Source organism: Vombatus ursinus, unplaced genomic scaffold (assembly GCF_900497805.2).
Source record: "Vombatus ursinus unplaced genomic scaffold, bare-nosed wombat genome assembly UNPS02014802.1, whole genome shotgun sequence".
Classification (NCBI taxonomy): domain Eukaryota; kingdom Metazoa; phylum Chordata; class Mammalia; order Diprotodontia; family Vombatidae; genus Vombatus; species Vombatus ursinus.
In genome coordinates this window covers 8,092,576-8,114,105 of record NW_020954580.1, presented here as the reverse complement: position 1 = coordinate 8,114,105, position 21,530 = coordinate 8,092,576, and the positions used below count along the sequence as shown (strand labels likewise).

The window sequence follows — 21,530 nt, the reverse complement described above, 5'->3', positions numbered from 1 at the left end:
GTCGCACAGCCAAGAAATGTCTAAGACCAGATGTGAACTCAGAACTTCCTGGCTAAGGCTTTATCTACTGGCCTCTCCAGTTGCCTCAATGTGCCTGGAACTTGGGACACAAAGGGAAAAATTAAACAGGCTTTACCCTTAAAGATCTTATTTTTTGGCAGAGAGGAAGCAACATATGCATATAGAAACATTTGAAATAAAGTTCACATTATCATGCAGAGGGGTAACTGCGATCCATCAGCCAACATTTATTGTTAATCATTAATTGATCGTTCCAAGATTTATTGGGTAATGTTTCCTACTTCCTAAGAGTCTTATTAAAGTTTAATAATTACAGATCCTCAGAGGGCAAGGAAACTGTGTCAGTTTAAAGTCCTTCTGTAGGGTACTCAGTGCTGGGCCCCAGAAAATTTGAGCTAGAACATTGCTTCTTAGTGGTGGTAATGAAAGACCTTGAGATCCAGGGTTGAAAGGGTTAAAAAAACAAAGGGACTCATGGTTTTTGGCCAAATAAGGTGCCATTATGAATCTATGGAAGACTATTCCCCACCTCATCCCACCTCCTATTTTACGGTAGCTTTTTTAAGTCCAAAATCTCCCTGCAATTTTGCTCATCACATTTGTTCTAACAGAGCCTGGCAAACCTGTCAAGAATCCATTCTTTCTTTGTTGTCTCATGCTCTTCCATCTGGGAAGAAGACATTTTTTAAAAAGCTCTAAATCCCAGAAGCCAAGGTGAAGCAGCCAATTTATAAAATATCATGTATAATGAAAGGCTTTTTTATATCTCTGCTGAAATAATAGGTATCATTTCACAAGCTGGAGCAAAGCTGAGTATCATCAACTTTTGTCGAAAGCCAGTTTTTGATCAGTAAGACCAATGGCTGAAAAATGGAAACTGGCCACACATCTTCCTCGGTGGCAATTATACCATTGTAACCCCTTAGCCACTTGGCAATAGATTCAAATTTCTGGCATTTAAAAAAAAAATCTTTGCCTTGAATTAATCTTATTGAATTCCTAAGGGAACAGCTTTAAGTGTAGAGGAGGGAACAGTGGATTTGGAGTCAGAAGACACGAATTTAAGTCCCAGGTCCACCACTTAAGTGCCTTCATCTTCCTGAAGACCCAGTTTCTCCATCTGCAAAATGGGAAAAGTACATGTTGTATCCTCTTCACAGAGTTATTGTGAGGACCAAATGAGATAATGTGTATTTCTAAAAGCATAAGCCACTATACCAAGGCAAGTAATGTATTATCTAAAAAATAATAATAATAGAAAGATGGACACAAATTGGACGATGTGTATTTTAAAACTGTAGAAACGTGAGATGCATGGATTTAGAGACCTCTCTATTTCAGATGTTAATATGGATTGTTTGTGTCCAACCTGTGAAGTCACCCTAAGAAAAATGCATGTGGCTCTGTGCTAGGTCCTGGGGTTATAACCGCAAACACGCCGCAGTCCTCCTTTGACCTCAAGGAGTTTATGTTCTACTGAGCTGGACTAGACAGGAACATGACAACCTCCAAAGGAGTGATAGTGGAAATTTTAGTCTAAAATGACTTGGAAAATTGACTGCTTAGTCAGTGTAGGAGGAAACACATTATAGGTGAGTAAGACACATCCTACTGTGTAGAGCCCTATTCTAGGCTCTGTGTCGACAGCTCCTCTCTCTCCTCGCTTGCTGAATTACTTTAATGAACCCTTTAAGGGCAGGAATGACACATGGATTTGCTTGGAGAGCAAGATGAACTGGAGAATGGCAGATGGTGAAGGTATTTAGTAACAATGATAGCTTACACATCCTGCCTCTCAACGCTCTTCCATGTTCTTCATCATATATGATCATTCAAACCACCCTGCCCATGAGTGAGGTGGAGTAGTTGGTATCCCCATTTTGTGGAAGAGAGAATTAACTGCCCAGAAGTCCAGTAACTTGCCCAAGGTCATACCGTGTCATTGTCAGATCCAACATTAGAACCTAGGTCCCTTCAAGTCAAAGCAGCAAGCATTTATTAAACACCTACTGTGTGCCAGGTACTAGACTAAGTGCTGGGGATATAAAGAAAGGGGAAAAAACCCAGGCCCCCCCTCCCTCCCACACACACCAAAAGAGCTCCCAATCTAATGGAGGAGACAACATACAGACAATATGTACAAACAAGATATATATATATAGATGTAGGAAAAACTAGAGATAATCAACCAATTAGAATTAAGGTGGATTGGGAAAGGCTTCCTGTAGAAGGTAAGATTTTAGCCAGCACTGAAGAGATAGTAGATCCTGAGCCCCCTGAGAGCAGGGACTATCGTTTGCCTTTCTTTGTATCCTCAGCACTTAGCATGGTGTCTGGTACTTAGTAAGTGTTTAATAAATGCTTATTGATTGATGAATTTAAATGAAACCAAGGAAGCCAGAAGACAGAGATGAGGAAGGAGAGAATGCCAGTCCTGGAGGACAGCCAGTGAAAATGCCTGGAGCTGGGAGATTGAGTATTGTGTGTGCAGAGCTGCAAGAAGGCCGGGGTCACTGGATCTCAGATGGGGAGTAAGTTGTAAGGAAATTAGAAAGACAAGGAGGGGGCCGGCTTATGAAAGGCTTTGAATGCCAAACAAGATTCTATGTTTGATCCCAGAAGTGATGGGGAGCCAGTAGAATTCATCAAAGGGAGGGAGGCAGGGAGATTCAGATAGTTATACTCATGTTTGCTGGAATCAATTCAAACCATCTTGCAAGAGCTATTGTGAGCATTTATACCTCAGAAATTGGCAAATACTATAAATCAGGGCTTGATCTATTGTTTTATTGATTATCTAGACTTAGAATGATGGAGGGAAAATGTTAATAATGCAGATTAACCTGCATTATCCAATGCATGATAAAGTAATGCAGATGAAAAACGTACACAATCAGGGGCACATTCTTTTTTCCTCGTCGGCACGCACCTGTTCATCTTTGCACTTTAAGATCATTTGGCAGTTGAGTAGGGGGGCTAGACTCGAATGGGGAGGGACTTAAAGCAGGGAGACCAACCAGCAGGCTATTGCAATCATGCAGGCACGAGGTGACGAGGGCCTGCACCCAGGAAAGTGGCCGCTGTATCTCTGTGCCATGGTTGGTCATTGGTAGCACACACAGCAAAGATGATTAAGTCAGCTTACCTGAGGACCAGGAATCTCGGTGGATGTTAAGCTCTGGATCTTTCTGTCCACAGAAGCGGCAGCAGAAGGAAGCCCTGCTCCTTTTCTTCAACAGGACGGCAGAAGCGAAAATCCAGCCTGCCATGTAAGTACTCAGGCAAGCATCGGGTGCCTTTTAAAAAGGATCGTGTTGTCTGGTTCGTGTTCCTGTCCGTTAAAGAATATTCCATCTTCACTTGAAAACAAGTGTTAGATGACCATGCCCTCATCTACCAGAGACAGAACTGGGATATTGCCAACTGCTCAGCTCTACCTTTCTGGCTAGTCTGGGGGTGCGATCTTGTGGCCACCAACTCTTGCTTGCCAGAAGTCTTGTTCCATCTCAGGGATGGGGAGTGGGGATGGATGCTGACACTGTCAGTGGGACAAGGATATAGCAGAGTACCATAGCCAGGACAGGCTGCCTGCATGGGAGGGATGGTGCAGGGAGCGGGGCAGAAAGCTGTCTTATAACTTTCATCATGTCCGAGGACCATCTGACAGCACCCATCCTGGAAACCTGGATAGTTCAGTCCTGTACCTGGTTGTGTATTTTTTCCTGCCCTTTTTCTGTTAATATTTTTTTGTTCATAGCTCTCCATTGCCATTTCTGTCAAGCAAGCAGTCAGCATTTATTAAGCATCTACTATGTGCCAGGGACTGTGCTAAGTGCTGGCGAAGTAAAAAGAGCCAAAAGACACTCCCCATATAGTCTTTGCTCCATTTCCTGCCCCGTAACCTTTCTTTCCCCTTTCTCCATGCCTGCCCAATTTAGACCTGAGATTAAAAGAAAAACCTTTCTGTGAGTTAAGAGCAAGGCTGGTGGACATTCTTTTTGTCGATGCTTTGTTTCTGTGAGGTACACAACCTTATCAGACTTAAAAAGCACCCTAGACAGACGAAGTATTGATCTAAACAGTAAATTACCATTTCCTTACGGGCAATTAAAATCAGCCGTCCTCATGAAGTACAAGTAATACAGATTTTGTCTTGGAATTATTCACCTGTCTTTGGCGTTCTGTTCTGAATCCTCCCCAATTTTCTGCTCTTAAGAAAAGAGGAAACCTACACTCTTTCACTCTCAGTGTGATAGAAACTTGGGGGTGTTCTATCGATGTGCAATTTGGCTGGCTTTTTATTGTTTAGAAGTCACACAAAGTTCTGGAACCCTAATGATCCAAACAATGAAATTGTGAATTAAACATGGGTGAGTAATGCCAGAGCGACAGCTGGAAGGTCTGCTGTCTGTGGATAAATGGAAGAACCCCCAGTGGTGGCCTCTCTCACCACCCAAAACCTATTACTTTTGGTCCCGATGACCTCTTCCTCCATCTTCTCCAGGTGGTGAGAAGAGAGTTCCCCATGATGTTTATACCTATAGCTCTCCATAAAGAGGCCTGTGAGTTTTAGCCACTTCTCCTTCACCCTTTGCACAATGTCCTTTTCATTTATGACACCATTAGGATACTAATGAACTCCAGATGTGGTTTTTATAGTGTGGGAATTTATCCACTAGAAACTGATTTGACTTGCCCCCACTGTCCCATTTCTCATAGGCTACTGAACAACAGATGGTAAGGATATGTGCTCTCTCCTTCCCTAGCTAATGACCTACAAACCCTGGTGTCATGTTGGTATCTTCCTCCCCCAGCCCTGGGCCCAGAGCCACATCATTCCCTTAGAAGTTTTTAATTCAGCCATTGGCCTAAAGTCATAAATAACTTGGCATGTATAAGATAGTTACCATTCTTAGGAATGAATTTGTGAAAATATGTGTGACCTAAATACCCTCAGCCTAATGGAAACTGGGCAGTGAACCTTCAAAAAATGTCATTATTTCTGCCTCTCCTCCTTTCCGCCTTTCTTTTCATGGGAACCTGAGTCTGTGGGACATCTGACGGTATTGAGGAGACAGGCAAATGAACTAGGGAGGAGAAGCCCGTGGCAGTACTTTGGGGTGAGCCTAGAATCTGGAGGGCTCTGTGACCTTTTAAAAAACTCTCCAGCACTTTCTTAAGTAGTTAGAAAGAAGGGAAAGCCTTTAGTTTGGGAGCTGATTGGATGGACCAGGTCTTGTCCTCTATCCTTATCGTAGGATTTAGAGCTGGGAAGGGAACTCCCAGGTAATCTAACTACCTTGCTTTATAGATAAAGAAATTCAGGGCCACGAAGTTGAGGGATCTGCCACAGGTCTCCTCCTTAATGCTCAAATGATTTGGCTGCTAGCCCAACCAACCACAACTAAATTTTATTCTGGGGCATTTGTTCAGCAAACATTGAGCACCTGTTATGTACAGGGCACAGTGTTAGGTGCTGGTGACAGATATTTATAGGACACAGAACCAGCTCTGAAAGAGATTACAATTTAATTAAGGAGAACCAGGGGTAAGGAAAGGAGAAGGTTAGAAAGAACGAAGGATTGTCTACTGATAATTTTACCTTTGCTCCCCTACTAGCTAACTAAAGGACCTAGGTGATGACTTCGGGACCCTCTGGATCTCAATACCCTTTGTGTGTCTTCATTGTTATTACTTTCTGTATCCTAGAGCAAAACTTTCAGAAAGCCACTGTCTATCACTGGTCCAACTACGCAAGGAAAGCAAACATCTGATGTGCCTTTCTAGCTTATGTTCTTATAGGTTAGTAAGCCGCTCCTTCTTGCTGTCTGCTTTTCTGCTTTCAGTGGGAGGTGTTAGCTTAGCTGAGGTGTTATCACTAGAGACTTGGATGTCGCCCCCCAGGCAGGGACCACATCCTAATTCTTTAGCCTCCTACCATATCAGTGATCAGCCCTCAACAGATGAACAGTTCCATGACGAGGATTTTGTTGTTGTTGTAAAATGCAGTGACTATATCCTGGATTTATTGGAAAGTGGGAGAGAGAAGCTCCTAGTATTTGCACACCACAAGCTAGTCCTGGATGCCATCAGTGATAAGCTGGAGAGAAAGGTAAGTGAGCAGTAAAATCTGACATAGTTCTTGCTATTCAGGTGGCCCTAGACCTAAACAGAGGTCTGTAGTGGTTGTTCTTAATAAAAAAAAATTATTTCATTTTCAGCTTCAAATTTTTCCCTTCCCACCTCCTTCTACCCCAACCGAAAAAGCAAGAAAAACAAAACCCATTAGAAATAATGTATAATCAAACAAAATGAAATCCCACATTAGTCATGTCCTACACACACACACACACACACACACACACACACACACACACACCCCCCATTGAGTCCATCTCCTCTCTGTCAGAAGATGGGTAGCATGTTTCATCCTGATTCCTCTGATTCCTCCAGGTTGATCAGAGTCCTTTGTCTTTATGATATTGTTGTTATTGTGTAAATTGTTTTCCTAGGTCACTTCACTTTACATCAGTTCATACAAATCTTCCCAAGTTTCTCTGAAACCATATAATAATAGTTCTTTATTTTTTAATTAACATTCCCATTTATTAATATTATTAACATATTTTATTAACATTAATAAAGTGCCCTCTTTTTTGTTCTGTACTTAATGATCACCAAGGCGGGGGGAGGGAAGAGGAGAGACTATTTCCATATGCAAAGTAGAACAGAAAAGATATAAGAAGCCGTGAATCTCTATTACATGCAACTTTTTTTAAATTATAAAATAAATTCAATATATTACTTTCAGAGCTGTCTGGCTTGTCTGTGTTTCCCTCTGAACTTCCCTCCCATGCATTTTTAGAGATGCATCAGTGAGCTTATAAAAATGTTCTTATAAAGATTTCCAGAGACGAGTCTCAAATTTTGCTTTTGGAAATCACTGGCTCAAGGTCTCTTGCTAGCCATAACATTTTAAAAGAATCTTGAGGCACTTCTTTGTGGGCTATAATGAGGTGACCCCCAAAGTCATGCTTCCTTAGAACGAGGATTCTTTTTAAAATTTATTTATTTTGATTTATCAACAATCACTTCCATATGCTTTTGAGTTTAAAATTTTCTCCCCCTCCTCCTCACCCCCCTCCCCAACACAGCACACAATCTGATATAGGCTATACATATACATTCCTATTAAACATATTTTCACATTAGTGATGTTGTAAGTACGAATTAGAATCAATAGGAGGAATCACCAGAAATATATTATGGGGGATGTGCCATTTAAACCAAACATCCACCCCTCGTTACCCTTTGCACCTGTGGTAAGTTCTAGAGGCATCATTTCCCCTAAAAAAAAGTAAAATGACTTAATGGAAAGCCAAAGTGCTTGGCTTTCAGAACTCCCCTCAAAGGATTCCTTTGTCTCACTAGATGGCAACACTTTGTAGATTATTTTTCCTTTCCAATTATGTGTTTTTCCTTGTCTTAAATAAATAAAGAGACTCCCCGAGACGTTCTTACTCCCTAACAGTCAGGCACAGTTTATTCCCACCAAGATAGTAGCACATCTGGTGTTGTACTCTTCCTGATTATTGAAGCAACTTCTCTCTCTCCCTCACCGTCCCCCCACTCCCCTTCCCTACATCTTTCCTAAAAGTGAGTTATATGTATTCAACTGTCTAACTCTTCTGATGGATTGTGTTGAAAACCATTGAACTTAGCAGTGTGTCCAAAATTGTATTCTGTGCAACTCTGGTATTCCATATGCTGTGAATAGGGATTTCTTTGAAAAAAAGTTTGATGCTATGAATATTTCCCTTTCTAAAATTGTAACTATTAAAAACTATAGCTAGCTCCCACCTTGGGCAGCTAGGTGGCGCAGTGGATAGAGTGCCAGGCCTAGAGTCAGGAAGATTTGAGTTGAAATGTGGCCTCACACATTTACTAGCTACATGACCCTGGGCAATTCGCTTCACTCTGTTTGCCTCAGTTTCCTCATCTGTAAAGTAAGCTGGAGAAGGAACTGGCAACTACTCCAGTATCTCTGCCAAGAAAACCCCAAATGGGGTCACGAAGAGTCAGACACGACTGAAACAACTGAACCTTAGCAACAACAAAGCTCTCAATTAGTGCAGATAATGAAACCTCTTAAAGTGGTTTCATGCATCCAATTTTGCACTATTTGAAGTTATCATTGTGTATAATATGGTCGTTAGTTCCAACCCAGTGGAAATATACCGTAAGAGCTCAAGTAATGAAACTACTTTGGGGGATTCATTATTCTCACTCATCAGGACCTAACTGTATGTATATATCAAAAACACTTATGTATGACCATTTTTCTTTGTGAATAAGAGGGCTTCATTTCCTCCCTTTTTTGCTGCAAAACTTCTTCAGACGCTGGTCTTTCTCAAGGGCTTTCTGTACCCCCCAGATTTTTCTGGTACCCATTAATATATTTCAAGTCCAAAAAGTATTCTATGACCAGAATAATTGGAAGTGCACTGCTCTAGTGTCTCTGGTAAGAGAGAGAACGTCTAAGGAGCATCCCTTTGTTGAAGACAGCATGCTGTCATAGAGCATTGGATTTTGGTTTGTAGGGCCTTGGTTCAAATTCCAGCTCTGCTCTTTATTACCGGCATAGTCATTTTTCCTCCCTGGGCCTCAGTTTCCTCATTTTTGGACTAGATGACTGCCAAAAGTCTCTGCAAGCCTTAAATCTGCAGTCCTGCGACCTTGGAAAGCTTTGCTGGTGGTGCTTTATACAATGGAGGGTATTTGAAACTTTTTTTAAAAAGCATCTGCTCTTACAGAATTAAGTTCATATGAAGGAGCATATCCTTGACACTCATCCCCAAATCTCAGAGAGGAAAAACACAGTTTCTGGAAAACTTCAACCGTGCCTAAAACAACATCAGGTTTCAAGTGAGAATTTGAGTTGAAATGGAAACATGGGTCTTTGCCTTTTTTCAGACATCTCCCAAGAGGATGCTATTGCTGTGAGAAGGATGATTGAGAGGCCTGTGAGTGATGCATCTCTTTCCTTTTCTCTTTAGCACATAGGCTACGTCCGCATCGATGGGGCCACACCCTCGGCCGACCGCCAGGCCCTATGCCAGCAGTTCCAGCTGTCTGGGAGGTACGCTGTGGCGGTCCTCTCGATCACAGCAGCCAACATGGGGCTCACCTTTTCTGCTGCTGACCTGGTGGTGTTTGCAGAGCTCTTCTGGAATCCAGGGGTATGTCATGGCAAAGACCTGGGTTCCCTGTGCATTGTGGAAAGGGCAAAGGAAGAAGTCATTTTGAAAAGGGGAGGCTGAATTTCTTCGATCTTCTCTGGGGTCTTGATAGCACATGTTCCTCCATAGACTGTCAGGGTATAAGAATAATAATAGAGCTTTATGTTGGGATATGTTTTAATCTCCTAAAGCAATAATCTATTGTCTCCTATTACTTTCACAACGGCCCAGATAAAATAGGAATCATTATCCCCGCTTCCCAGATGGGGAAAACTCAAAAACACACAGACTAGTTGAGAGATTTAGAATCATAGACATTCAGACAGCTTCAGGGAACTTTAGAAACCACCGAGTCCAGCTCTCATTTAATAGATGAATAAAGTACATGGGCTTGTTTTACATTTTACATAGCTATAAGAAACTGGGAAATTAACTTGTCCAAGGTCAGCTAGCTGTCTAAGACTGTGTAGCTGGTTGGTTAGAAGCCAAGCAAGGACTAAATCCTGAGTCTTTGACTCAGCCGTATGCTCTTTCTCTTGGACCGCACTGTGGCTTGCTATAATCTTTTCAGCCAATAAAGGATGCAGGGGGTTTTTGTACTGTTTTGGGGTTGTTGTTTTTTTACTCTGAGTACTGTTACTACTCCTGTTGGCCTCATCTCAACTATCACTTCTGCGATGAGGAATCTTTTCAGCCTCATTAAATTTTCCCCTGAACTTCTGAGAAAGTAGTCATATTTCTTCTCTCAATTCCCATGTAGCATTTATGAAATACAATTGTAGTGGTTTAATTAAGATTGACATTTATAAGTCAGCGACAAATGACTCTCTAGGTCATACACTCATGAAAGAACACCATCAAATTCTGGGTTATTAGTTTTAAAAACAACAACAACAACAACAAAAAAACTGGGGACTCTACTGGCAAACTAGTCTTCCCAAAAGGTCATTAGATTCTCCACTTGGGCATATATTTAGCCATTACTCCCTACAGAGAGCTTCCACTACTAGAGAGAAAGCTTCCACTGACTTGTGTATCATGGACGACACCTAGAGAGGTGGAGTTACTTTTATGCCACTCATGTACCATGACTGCAACAATTAAGTCTATTAAGTAACAGATGATCCAGGGAAGGATTGGATTGTGGAAAGAACACTGAAAGAGAAGTCAGAAGACCTAGGAACCTAGTCCCAGCACCACTTTTTACTAGCTGTGTGACCTTGGGCAAATCCTTTAACCTTTCTGAGCTTCAGGTCCTTTCTTTGTAAAATGGACGTGATATTACCTGTCCTGTTGACCTCAAGAATTTGTGAGGATCAAGCAATATAGGCTGTGATTCCAAAGCACTTTCTTGTAAAGCACTATGCTGATGCAGTGTGGCAGCTGAGAAGACTGTGCTTTATTGTATATCAGCAAAAGCTCTTTGAGAAAAATGGAAGTGGCAAGAAGTGATTTAAAAAAAAAATAATCACATGCTACAATTGATTTGGGTCCTCTTATTCTTTGGGAAACCTAGGTATTGATCCAAGCTGAAGACCGCGTGCATCGCATTGGGCAGACCAGCTCTGTGAGCATTCATTACCTGGTAGCAAGAGACACAGCAGATGATTACCTATGGTATGGATTGACCAGCGCAGGGAATTTAGCATATCTGGTTTGGGTCAGGGGCCAACACTGGTGGAATACCTTGTTGATTCCCCAAGAGCTTTCTCATTTGGTGGAGGACTCTGGGACTTTTTTTTCTTGATAATTAATTTATTTTTAGTTTTCAACATTCACTTACATAAGATTTTGAGTTTTAAATTTTCTCCCCCTCCCACTCCTCTCCCCTCCCCAAGACTGCTTACAGTCTGATATAGGCTCTACTTATACATTCATATTAAGCATATTTTCACATTAGTCATGATGTAAAGAAGAGTTAGAACTAATGGGAGGAACCACGAGAAAGAAGAAACAAAACAACAAAGGAAAAGGAGAGCAGATAGTATGCTTCCATCTGCATTCAGACTCCATTGTTATTTTGCTGGATGTGGATAGCATTTTCTGTTATGAGTCTTTTGGAGTTGTCTTAGATTCTTGCATTGCTGTGAAAAGCCAGCCTGTCAAAATCAGTCATGCCACAATGTAGCTGTTCCTGTGTACATTGTTCTCCTGGTTCTGCTCACTTCACTCAGCGACAGTCCGTACAAGTCTTTCCAGGTTTTTTTGAAGTCTACCTGCTCATCATTTCTTACAGCACAATAGTATTCCTTTACATTCATATACCACAACTTGTTCAGCCATTCCCCAGTTGATGGGTATCTCCTCAATTTCCAGTTCATCGCCACAACAGTAAGAGCTGCAATAAATATCTTTGTACATGTGGGTCTTTTTCCCATTTTTATGATCTCTTTGGGATACATACAATACCACCTAGGAAGTGGTATTGCTGGGTCAAAAGGTATGCACAATTTTGTAGCCTTTTGACCATAGTTCCAAATTGCTGTCCAAAATGGTTGGATCATTTCACAATTTCACCAACAACATATTAGTGTTCCAATTTTCCCACATCTTCTCCAATATTTATTATTGTCCTGTTTTATCATCTTAGCCAATCTTATAGGTGTGATGTGGTACCTCAGAGCTGTTTTGATTTGCATTTCTCTAATCAATAGTGACTTAGAACATTTTTTTCATATGACTATAGATAGCTTTAGTTTCTTCCTCTGAAAACTGCTTGTTCATATCATTTGACCATTTATCAGTTGGGGGAAGGGACTTTCTATAAAGAGTCCACTTATCAATGCTGTCTCTCTTCAGCTTTAGTACCATTCTCACCCTTAGTGATAGGCTACTGGTTCAAGGCCCTTATCCTAAGCACAATGGAGTGTGAAAAAAATGTGGTCCCTATCCTCAAGTTGTTAATAATCCAAAGGGATCCAATCTAACAAAAATATACATAGGATTTTGTTTGTAATTTTTTTTTGAATTCTTTAAAGCCCTGAGCATAAATATCCAGACCAGAATGTATAAGGAAGATCATCTAGCGTTATTGTCCATGAAGAAATGACTCACCCTAGAATAGGCCATGGATCTCATCAATCTCAGCATGTAATAGTGAAGATTCTCTGTCTATGTGTTGAACTAGATGTCCAATGAGGTCCCTTCCAAGTGGAAAATTCTATAAGGATAGGTCATAGACCTACCTTGGCCTTCTAATCCTGTATATTTCTTGTATGTGTTCTTCCTTAGATCCTCCATAGATATCATGGACATTTGGAGGGGTTTGGGGGATGCATGGGGGAGCCAAGCAAAGAATAAAACTTTATAGCCTCTGAGTTGGTCTGTTGCTTAACCAAAGGTTCCCAAACTATCTCCACCTAATCTTTTTTATTATTACTAAGTTTTGTGAAAATGGTTCCTGCCCTCTGTCCATTCTTCAAGGCTGATATCCTTGGTTTCTTTTTTTTTCTTTAGTAATTTATTTATTTATTTTTAGTTTTCAACATTCACTTCCATAAGATTTTGAGTTTTACATTTTCTCCCCTTCCTTCTCCTCCACCTTCCCCAAGATGGCGTGTAATCTGATATAGGCTCTACTTATACATTCATGTTAAGCATATTTTCACATTAGTCATGATGTAAAGAAGAATTAGAACTAATGGGAGGAACCACGAGAAAGAAACAAAACAAAACAAAACAACAAAAGAAAAGGAGAGCAAATAGTATGCTTTCAACTGCATTCAGACTCCGTAGTTCTTTCTCTGGATGTGGATAGCTTTTTCTATTATGAGTCTTTTGGAGTTATCTTAGATTTTTGTATTGCTGAGAAGAGCTGTCTATCAAAGTCATCCATCGCATAATGTGGCTGTTACTGTGTACAGTGTTCTCCTGGTTCTGCTCATTTTAGTTAGCATCAGTTCATACAAGCCCAGATTTTTCTGAAATCTACCTGCTCATCATTTCTTATAGCACAATAGTATTCCATTACATTCATATATCACAACTTATTCAGCCATTCCCCAGTGGATGAGCATCCCCTCAATTTCCAATTCTTTGCCACTACAAAAAGAGCTGTATATTTTTGTACATGTGGATACCTTTGGTTTCTTTGCCATACCCTTTACTACTGAACCAGTTGTCTCTGTTCTCCTTACCCATTAGTACCACTCATGCTCCCTCCCATTTGTAACCCTTCTAGGATATTATGGCTCCAAAAACCACCCACTACCATCTTAGCTTTAGAGCAAAACTTCTTCAGCTGGGGTTCATGAACTTGGATTTGTTTTTTTAAATGTATTTTGATAACTATATTTCAATATAATTGGTTTTCTCTATAAGTCTGTGTGTTTTATTGTATGCATTTTAAAAATATTATTTTGAGAAGGGGTCCATAGGCTTCACCAGACTGCTACAAGGGTCCATCACACAATAAAAGGTTAAGAACCCCTCTTTAGAGAGTTAATCTGCTATTCCACCCACATATATTCCTCATGTCTTCAATCCCAATATGACATAATCTGTAGAATTCCTTTCCCCAAGTAATAAGGATTGCTACGCTTAGATCGGCCAGTTTGCTTTTGGCCAATGGGTTGCTTTTCATTGATTGAGGGGTTATATACCAGGCATACAGAAATGTGACAACTCTCAATAGCCCTTCTATCCATAGTTGCTGGGCACTGAGGCAGGACATTTCAGGGCATAACAAGTCTGTGAATACACTGGTCTAAGAGCCAGTGATTTTAAAGGCCCAGCTCTATCTAGAAAAAAATCTGCCCTCTAATTTTTTGTCCTTTTCTGCAATGTGACAATATTTCTTAGCCATCTCAGTTAGAAAGAACTTCACTCTAATTATTTTATGAGAAATATACAGAGGATTAGTATTCAAATTGAGAGGGGCAGCTATGTTCAAGGTCACCTTCCTGCCTCGACATTTGCAAAACAAATGAAGTATATAGTAACCACCTTGGGGAGGGAAATTGGCAGCTCCAATTTCAAATGGCCAATAATTTTTTTCAGATTATGATCACTCACTGCCTTTCATTTTCCCCCTGCAGGCCTCTGATTCAAGAGAAGATTAAAGTCTTAGGCCAAGCTGGGCTATCTGAGACCAATTTTTCAGAACTGACCGAAGCCACTGATTATTTCCACAAGGTAACACTGGGGTATGGTTCCCTTGATGCCAAGATAGGAGAAGGCTTTGAGCTGCTTTGAGGCTGTTTTGTTAACAGTAGGATAGTACGAATCACTCTTCCTAACTTATCCTAGCCTGGCAGTAGAAGAAGAGATGGTGCAGACATGGGTACTCATTTCAATCTGTGTGTACATCCCTTTTGGGAAGCATGATGCACTTAACCCCCTGCCACTTTATGAATATCTGTGATGGTCACAAAGCAGGGATGCCTTCCCTGCCTATATCAACAGCAACTAGAAGCTGACAGAAATATTCTCCCGAGAGCTCTAGAATCTTCCTCAACTTGTGTTGAGATCTGAGAGACAAGAATCGCCCTCTGGGTTTTGGGCCCCCCCGTGGAAATGCTCATGGGCAACAGCAAGTGGGAGGACCATTAATACTAATGTGTTTCATTTCTGAGGTCCTTTCATCCCCGTTGCTTCACCCAGTCGGCACGGTGTTGTTGCTCTGAGTAGTTAGTTGTACCTATTTTATAGATGGGTAAACTGTTCCCATAGTAGCTAACCTAAAGTCACAGACTGAGTGAAAATTAAATTAGATGGTTTGTCACCTTGTAGCCCAGTTTCCTTTCTTCTTCCTGAGAGCCAGAGAGCCATAGACATTCCCATAAGGTGATTCTCACTGTTCTTGAGTCAGTATCATTCCAGAGACAGCAGTATTGAAAGGGCTGAAGAAAAAATTTATTCCCTGGATAGGGAAGCATTCTGCTTTGGTGTCTGTTTCATATTCAGGCACCTACTTGGACAAGTACTTCCTACTCTCTCTATTTTTTTATCTTTAAAATTTTTTTTTAATTTAATTTTTTTCAATTAACAAAATGCTGCTTACTCATTTCTCTGGAACTAGTGAGGCAAGAAACTCAAGGGCATCATCAGGAATTCTTTTCCTACCAAATGGATGACTGGAAGTAAGAAATAAGAGCCGTTACTTTATGATGGATTCCTGTTTCTCTCTTCCTTCAGGCCCATCTCCTGGGTCTTTTTCATGAGTCTGCTTTTGAAGGTGTACTGTGGTATTAAAGGATGATTTTTATCAACCTCTCTGGAAAGGTTGTGGAGTTTTAACATAGTAAGGACAAACAAACTTTCTCTTCCTCTTAGGACCTCTAGTGGCAGGTTCTTTCATGCTTGGGAAGATGAATTAGACCATCAAAACACTGTATTATTGCAGGTGGGATGGAGAGTTTGTGGCTCTCATTTCCTATTACAATTAAAGCCTGTAATTGTAAGGCTAGGCTATAGTTTATTACATCTACTTGGTAAGTACTCTTTTAGACGTGAAAATTAACATTGTAAGAAAGACTGCAGGGTGAATATCTAAAATACCTGGAGAAGAGCCACTCCCAGGATCAGAAAGACCTGGGATAAATACTAGTTGTGTGACCTCTCACTTAACTTCAGTGCCCCAGACAACTCTTTGAGATGGTAAATTATAGACATGTTGCCCATCTGTATTAGTAAAGTGGTTATTTTCCCTATGAACTCACAGTTCCAGACCCCAATATTATGTTAATTAATCTTATTTTTAAAAAGGTCCTCTAAGAATTCTTTGGTCTTATGAATATATGAACTTGGTTACCCAAGTTTAAGTTGCTATATCTCAAACAGTCAATCAGTAAACATTTATTAAGCACCTACTGTGTGCCATCACTGTGCTAAGTGCTGCATATAAACTTGCTAAGTGGAAATATAACTACTTGAAAAATAGTAAAACCTCATTTGTCTTTGAAAAGTAATTCATAATTCAGACAGTTTATGAATTTAGTTTGCCCTTCCCCAGTTAGTCTAAATTAAGTTTTACCATGGAAAGAATCAAAGCCTCACCATGAAATCCTTTGCAAAAGGCATCTTATCCACCTGCATTTCAATAGATCACTTCATTAATTTTCTTTTTTAATTAAAGTAAGTTGGGGCTAGTAGATCTCTCATTATTAAAAGAAATATATTAATAAGTCGAAAGCAACCTTTTCTGTTTGGGAGACAGATTTTAAAAGGAGTTATTCTCTTTAGATAATAATCCTACTAAATGAGACTGAATTAAAAAACTCTGATTTGGGAAACTTGGTAAAATTCATAGAATCAGCGTGTCTTATCTTTCTTGTGAGATAAGTACTGGCCATAAAGTTTGATTTATCCAGAAAGAGAAAGTATAGGGTTTAAATTAAGTGAATGACTATTCTAGCTAACTCAGAGTTACCTTATATGTCATCTACATACTATAGAAAAGAGTTGCTATTGACACCATATATGTATTGCAGAAGAATATTAATGCCACTCAAAGAAATTAAGGAGTTAGAAAGGGGAAGGCACCAGTTTGGGAAATAGGGGGTGACTTTAGTTTTGTACATCCTTGAGTTTGACATGATGGTGAAATTTCAGTTCCACCAATGCTGATTAAACGCCTACTATATTTAGACCACTAGGGTACAAAGGAAAAAAAATGAAATAATTCTGCTGTTGGGGAGCATATAGTCTTAGAGAAGAAAGGCATGGGAGAGTGATTTGAAAAGAGAGAGGCCACCAACGCCTGAGGAATCAGGAAAGTTATGAGGGGGCTTCTTGCAAAAAGCTAGGGATTTGAAGAGGTGGAAATGAGTAAGGAGGGAATTCTAGACACGCCTTTGCAAAGGGGCGGAAATGGAATGTCAGGTTTATAAAACAACAAATAGGCCAACTTCGCTGGAATGTAGAATGTGTAAAGAGTAATAATATGAAATATGTCTGAAAACTACATGTTGAAGCCAGATTGTGGAGGACTTTCAATGCCAGGCTGAAGAACCTGTATACTATTCTAAAGGTAATAGGGAGATACTAAAGAGCTTGAGCAAAAGAGTGACATGGCGAGACTTTTAGCAAATTATGTTGACGGTTTTATGGAAGATAGATTGAAGAGGGGAGAGAGACTCCAAGCAGGAGGCTGTTTCAATAGTAAAGGCAAGAGATAAGGAGGGTTTGAATAATAGTAGCAGCTATGTTAACAGAAGAAAAGGGGACCAGGAAAAATGATGGTATGGAAGCAGAATTCATAAGTCTCAGCAATTGATCGAATCTGGAAGGTGAGGAAGAAGGAAAGATGAGTCAGTGATGTTACCAAGGTTGTAAACCTAGAGAGGTTGTAAACCTAGAGGATGAGAGGGATTTCTTTGCCCTATTGAGAATTAGGAAGGTTTGGAGGAAGGGTTGGAAGTATTGTGGAAAAGACAGGAATCTTCTTAAGGGCTATCAAGTTTGAGATGCCTGCAGAACAGCCATGTGGAGATAACACAACAGGCAGTTGATTTTTAAAAAAAGAACTAGAGTTTAGGGGAGAGATTGGGATTAGTGTATAGAATATGGAGATATCTGCTTAGAAATGATAGGAGCCAATGAGATCACCACTAAAAGTGTATATGGAGAAAAATAATAGAGCCCAGGCCAGTGATTCCTGGCTTCCCTGAATCTTGAGACTGATTAGCAGATAGAGTGATGATCTAGCCAAGGACCCCAAGATGGAATTATAAAACAGGGAGGAGAACCAGGAGAGAGCAGTGTCTTGGAAGCCGGGGGGGGTCAGGAATATTGAGAAGACAGAGATTGACAGTATCAGAAGCAACAAATGAAAATTGGGAAAAAAGATTTAGCAGTTAAGAAATCATTAGTAACCTTGGAGAGCAGTTTCAGTCAAATAGTAGGATCAGAAGACAGATTTTAAGAATTGGAGAAGTGAGTGGGAGGTGAAGCAGTAGAGACACCAGTGTTGACAGTCTCTCTAGGATTTTGGCAGTGAAAAGGAGAACAGATGTAGGACCATAACTTGACAGCAAGGTTAAGTGAAGGATTATTAAAGATGAGAGAGGCCCGGGCATGTTTGTAGGCAGTATGGAAGGTTCTGGAAGATAAGGAGAGATCAAAGGTGAGTAGGCTTAGGAAGAGTGAGACAAGAAAGTCAGGATAGGCTATGATCAGAAAAGGGAATTTCAGAGTTCATTATTATAGAGGTAGCTTAGTGATGTGTGATGATCTGGTTGGATATGTTATAGTAGGGACTCTTTTGGGTATGAGCTGGACTGGTTAGCTCTGAGGGTCCTTCCAACTCTACTATGATAGTAGACTTCCTCAAAGTCTACTGTGATATGACTGTCCCCTGGGAGGCTGAGGGAGAATGAAGATATGGGACCTGGGAGTTGAGGAAATTGATGGACTTGGAGATCAGAGTGTACAGTGGGACATCAGCATGTATATCAGAGTTCACAATATGAAGACAGCATTTGAGGTGGAGAAGTACACTAAACCAGAATTGGAACACCTTAAGAAAGTAGAGAGAGGGTCAGTGAGACTGATGACTTTGTACAGCTTTGTCTCACTTAAATCCAATTCATACACAATGACACCTCGTGGTGTCATTGGTCGTCTTCAAGAAGGAACAAAGGACAGACAACAGAGCATAGCCTGGATACCAGTAGTTGACTGAGACAGGGATCTGACTCAGGCGACAAAGATCGTGGATTGAACGGTAAAGATGATGAAATTTTCATTCTTTGCATTTATTTGTCCATAGTAGGACTTAGCAAATACTTGTTGATCAGTTGATTGATTGCTGAGTGATTTTAGCAAAGAGATGGTCTAGAAATGGCACTGAGGAACAAATGTGTTTCTTTCTACTCCTCTTCCTGTTCCAATGTGTCAGGGGGCTTGAGAGAAAGAGCCCCTTGTACTGCAGAGGGTCTCCATAAGGGGAGATGTTCTTTAGGCCCTTGGAAGTGCAAAGCTGGAGTGGACAGGCTCTAGCGAGTGAGCACATAGAGAGCGTAGGAGAGGCATTGATCCCTGGGGAGTACCTGCAGTTAGGATATGGAAAGAAAAGAAACCAGAGAAGTGGGCCATGTCAGAATCTATAAATGACTTAGTATTTTGTATAGCCAAGAGTGCATAGAGGGCATTAAGTGGTAAGGAATGCAGTAAAGTATCAGGGCCTTGGATAGTTGCATAGGAACCTCATATCTTAAACACACTTGGGGAAGGCTTTGTGCAATTTTAACCCTTTGAATGTTGGCTGAGACCTGGTGAGCTGGGAGGTGGGGAAGTCCATGGGGCATGAAAAAGTGGCCTGGGAGAAGACCTTTCACTGCCCCCCATCTCATTCCTTGCATTCTTTTATTTTTCCCAAAACTATCAGCATCTGTTTTGTTTTGTTTTGTCTTGTTTTGTTTTGTTTTGTTTTAATGGGTGGAGGGGTAAGAAAGGGAACAAAGGTGTTTAAGAGTCAGATACTCAGTAGGTAAGTGCTTTCGTGAGAAGAGATTTCCTGAGATCTCAGTACAGAGCTCAGATAGTTTAAGGGATTGAAGGACTTCTTCAGGTACAGCCCAGTGTGTGGTAAGCACACTGGTTTGAGGGCCTGAAGGCCTTGGTTCAAAGCACATTTAGGGTTACAGGCCTACCACTTGCTGTCTGTGTGACCAGCCCCTCTGAGGCCTATTTCCTCATCTGTAAAATGAAAAGGGTAGATTTGATGTTCTTAAGGTCTCTTTCAGTTCTAAATCCATGATCCTGTGAATTTCAGTCTCACTCTGCCCTTTAATAAAGGGCTTTATGACTTGGGGCAAGTCTGTGTGAGTCTGTAAAAATAGGAGTGAGAATGATAATACTATTGTTGTGAATGATCTAGGCCCTCAGTTTGCCCACATCTTCAAGTGCCTAGGAAAACTGGGAGTCAGGGTGTGTTATTTCTTACCCTGGTGGCTGAATTATCCTGCTTTCCTTTTCCGTCAAAGGACCCAAAGCAGAAGAAAATCTATGACCTCTTTCGGGCATCCTTCTCGGATGATTCGGATGGAGATGATATAGACGAGGCTATGCTCCTGGAGGCAGCGGAAGCCTGTGAGAGAGGAGCCTCCTTAGAGACGTCAGAGAGTATTTACCCGGATGGAGCCAGTCTCTGGGAAGAGAGCTCGCCTAAGAAGAGGCGAATTACTGACTTTTTTGATCCAAAATGACAGGAAAGACTCGTCATTTGGCTCTCAGAAGGCCTTAAAAGAAAATCACTGATAGTTAAAAAATACACACAGTAAAATAAAGCAAGTTGTCTTCTGTTTTTTCAGCCTGTTTTCACTTCATTTCATGGCAGTTTCTGGATTTAATTTCTGCTGTTCTGACTAGACACCATCAAGCAGTAGATAAAATGCTGGGCTGGATGAGACCTGGGTTCAGATTCTGCCTCTCATACCTACTACTGTGTGACCCTAGACAAGTCATTTATCCTCTTTGTGGCACAAATAATTCCTCCCCTACGGTTGCTCAACTAAGTCATAGATGGGTTTTGATCTGTGTTCTCATACCAGAACTGAGGAAATCTCATATCATTGTATTCAGGTATGAGATCATCAAGGTCCTCACCTAGACTCTCAAATCAATAAACATATATTAAGCATCTACTGTGTTCAGACTTCTGTGCTAAGCTCTGAGGCAGATCCCAAGCTGAGATGAGTCACAGTCCCCATCTTTGTGGAATTTTACAACCTAGTTAGGGGGATGGAACAGGTGCACAATTCCTCGCGTTTGGGGCACATGTGATGTTTGTAAAATTAAATCCACAGCCAAGTCAACAAGTGTTTATTAAGCACGTGGTTTATGCCAGGTACTGTGTTAAGCAGCCTGGGGGCTCTGTAGGGAAAATCCTAGACAGGAATTCAGACCTGGCTGGCCTAGGTCTCCTCCTGAAAATGGAGGTTATGGGAAGTACTGGCCAATGAGAGGGAAAACACAACTGAATAACAACGTTAGAGTCCATAAATTAACATCAGTTGCCTCTCCCTTATCTAGAGTGGGGTGTTTGACACCCAACAGATCGTTTCTGCTGTCCTCTCCCCCGCCCCCCAAGAACAATTGCTATGAATTCATGTTCAAGTTTTTGTTGACTTGTTTAGTTAAGGACCTAGGGCAAAAAAATGGGATTTTTGTGAAACCTTGAACAATGATTCTTTTTAAAATCACTTTTGTTCTTTTATTAGGTCTCCTTAAATGAACTTTCAGAAGGTTCATCTCAGCACTCATAGAACTCCAGGAGCTGGTCTGTCATCTCACCTGTCCAGGGCCTCTAAAGCGAAGTGCCTTTGTGTT

At 40.9% G+C, this 21,530-nt stretch overlaps 1 protein-coding gene across 3 annotated transcripts in view; it reads left to right on the top strand.

The window, feature by feature from the left end:
- SMARCAL1 (SWI/SNF related, matrix associated, actin dependent regulator of chromatin, subfamily a like 1) overlaps positions 1–20,511 on the top strand; it is an 84,488-nt gene extending 63,977 nt beyond the window's left edge. For all 3 annotated transcript variants that reach the window (XM_027873563.1, XM_027873562.1, XM_027873564.1), the window contains exons 12-17: positions 3,220–3,290; positions 6,031–6,133; positions 9,078–9,260; positions 10,777–10,877; positions 14,297–14,393; positions 20,186–20,511. In XM_027873563.1, the coding sequence (XP_027729364.1) occupies positions 3,220–3,290; positions 6,031–6,133; positions 9,078–9,260; positions 10,777–10,877; positions 14,297–14,393; positions 20,186–20,407 (777 nt within the window). In that variant the 3' untranslated portion in view covers positions 20,408–20,511. The remainder of the gene's footprint in view (positions 1–3,219; positions 3,291–6,030; positions 6,134–9,077; positions 9,261–10,776; positions 10,878–14,296; positions 14,394–20,185) is intronic.
- The last annotated feature ends 1,019 nt before the right edge of the window (positions 20,512–21,530 follow it).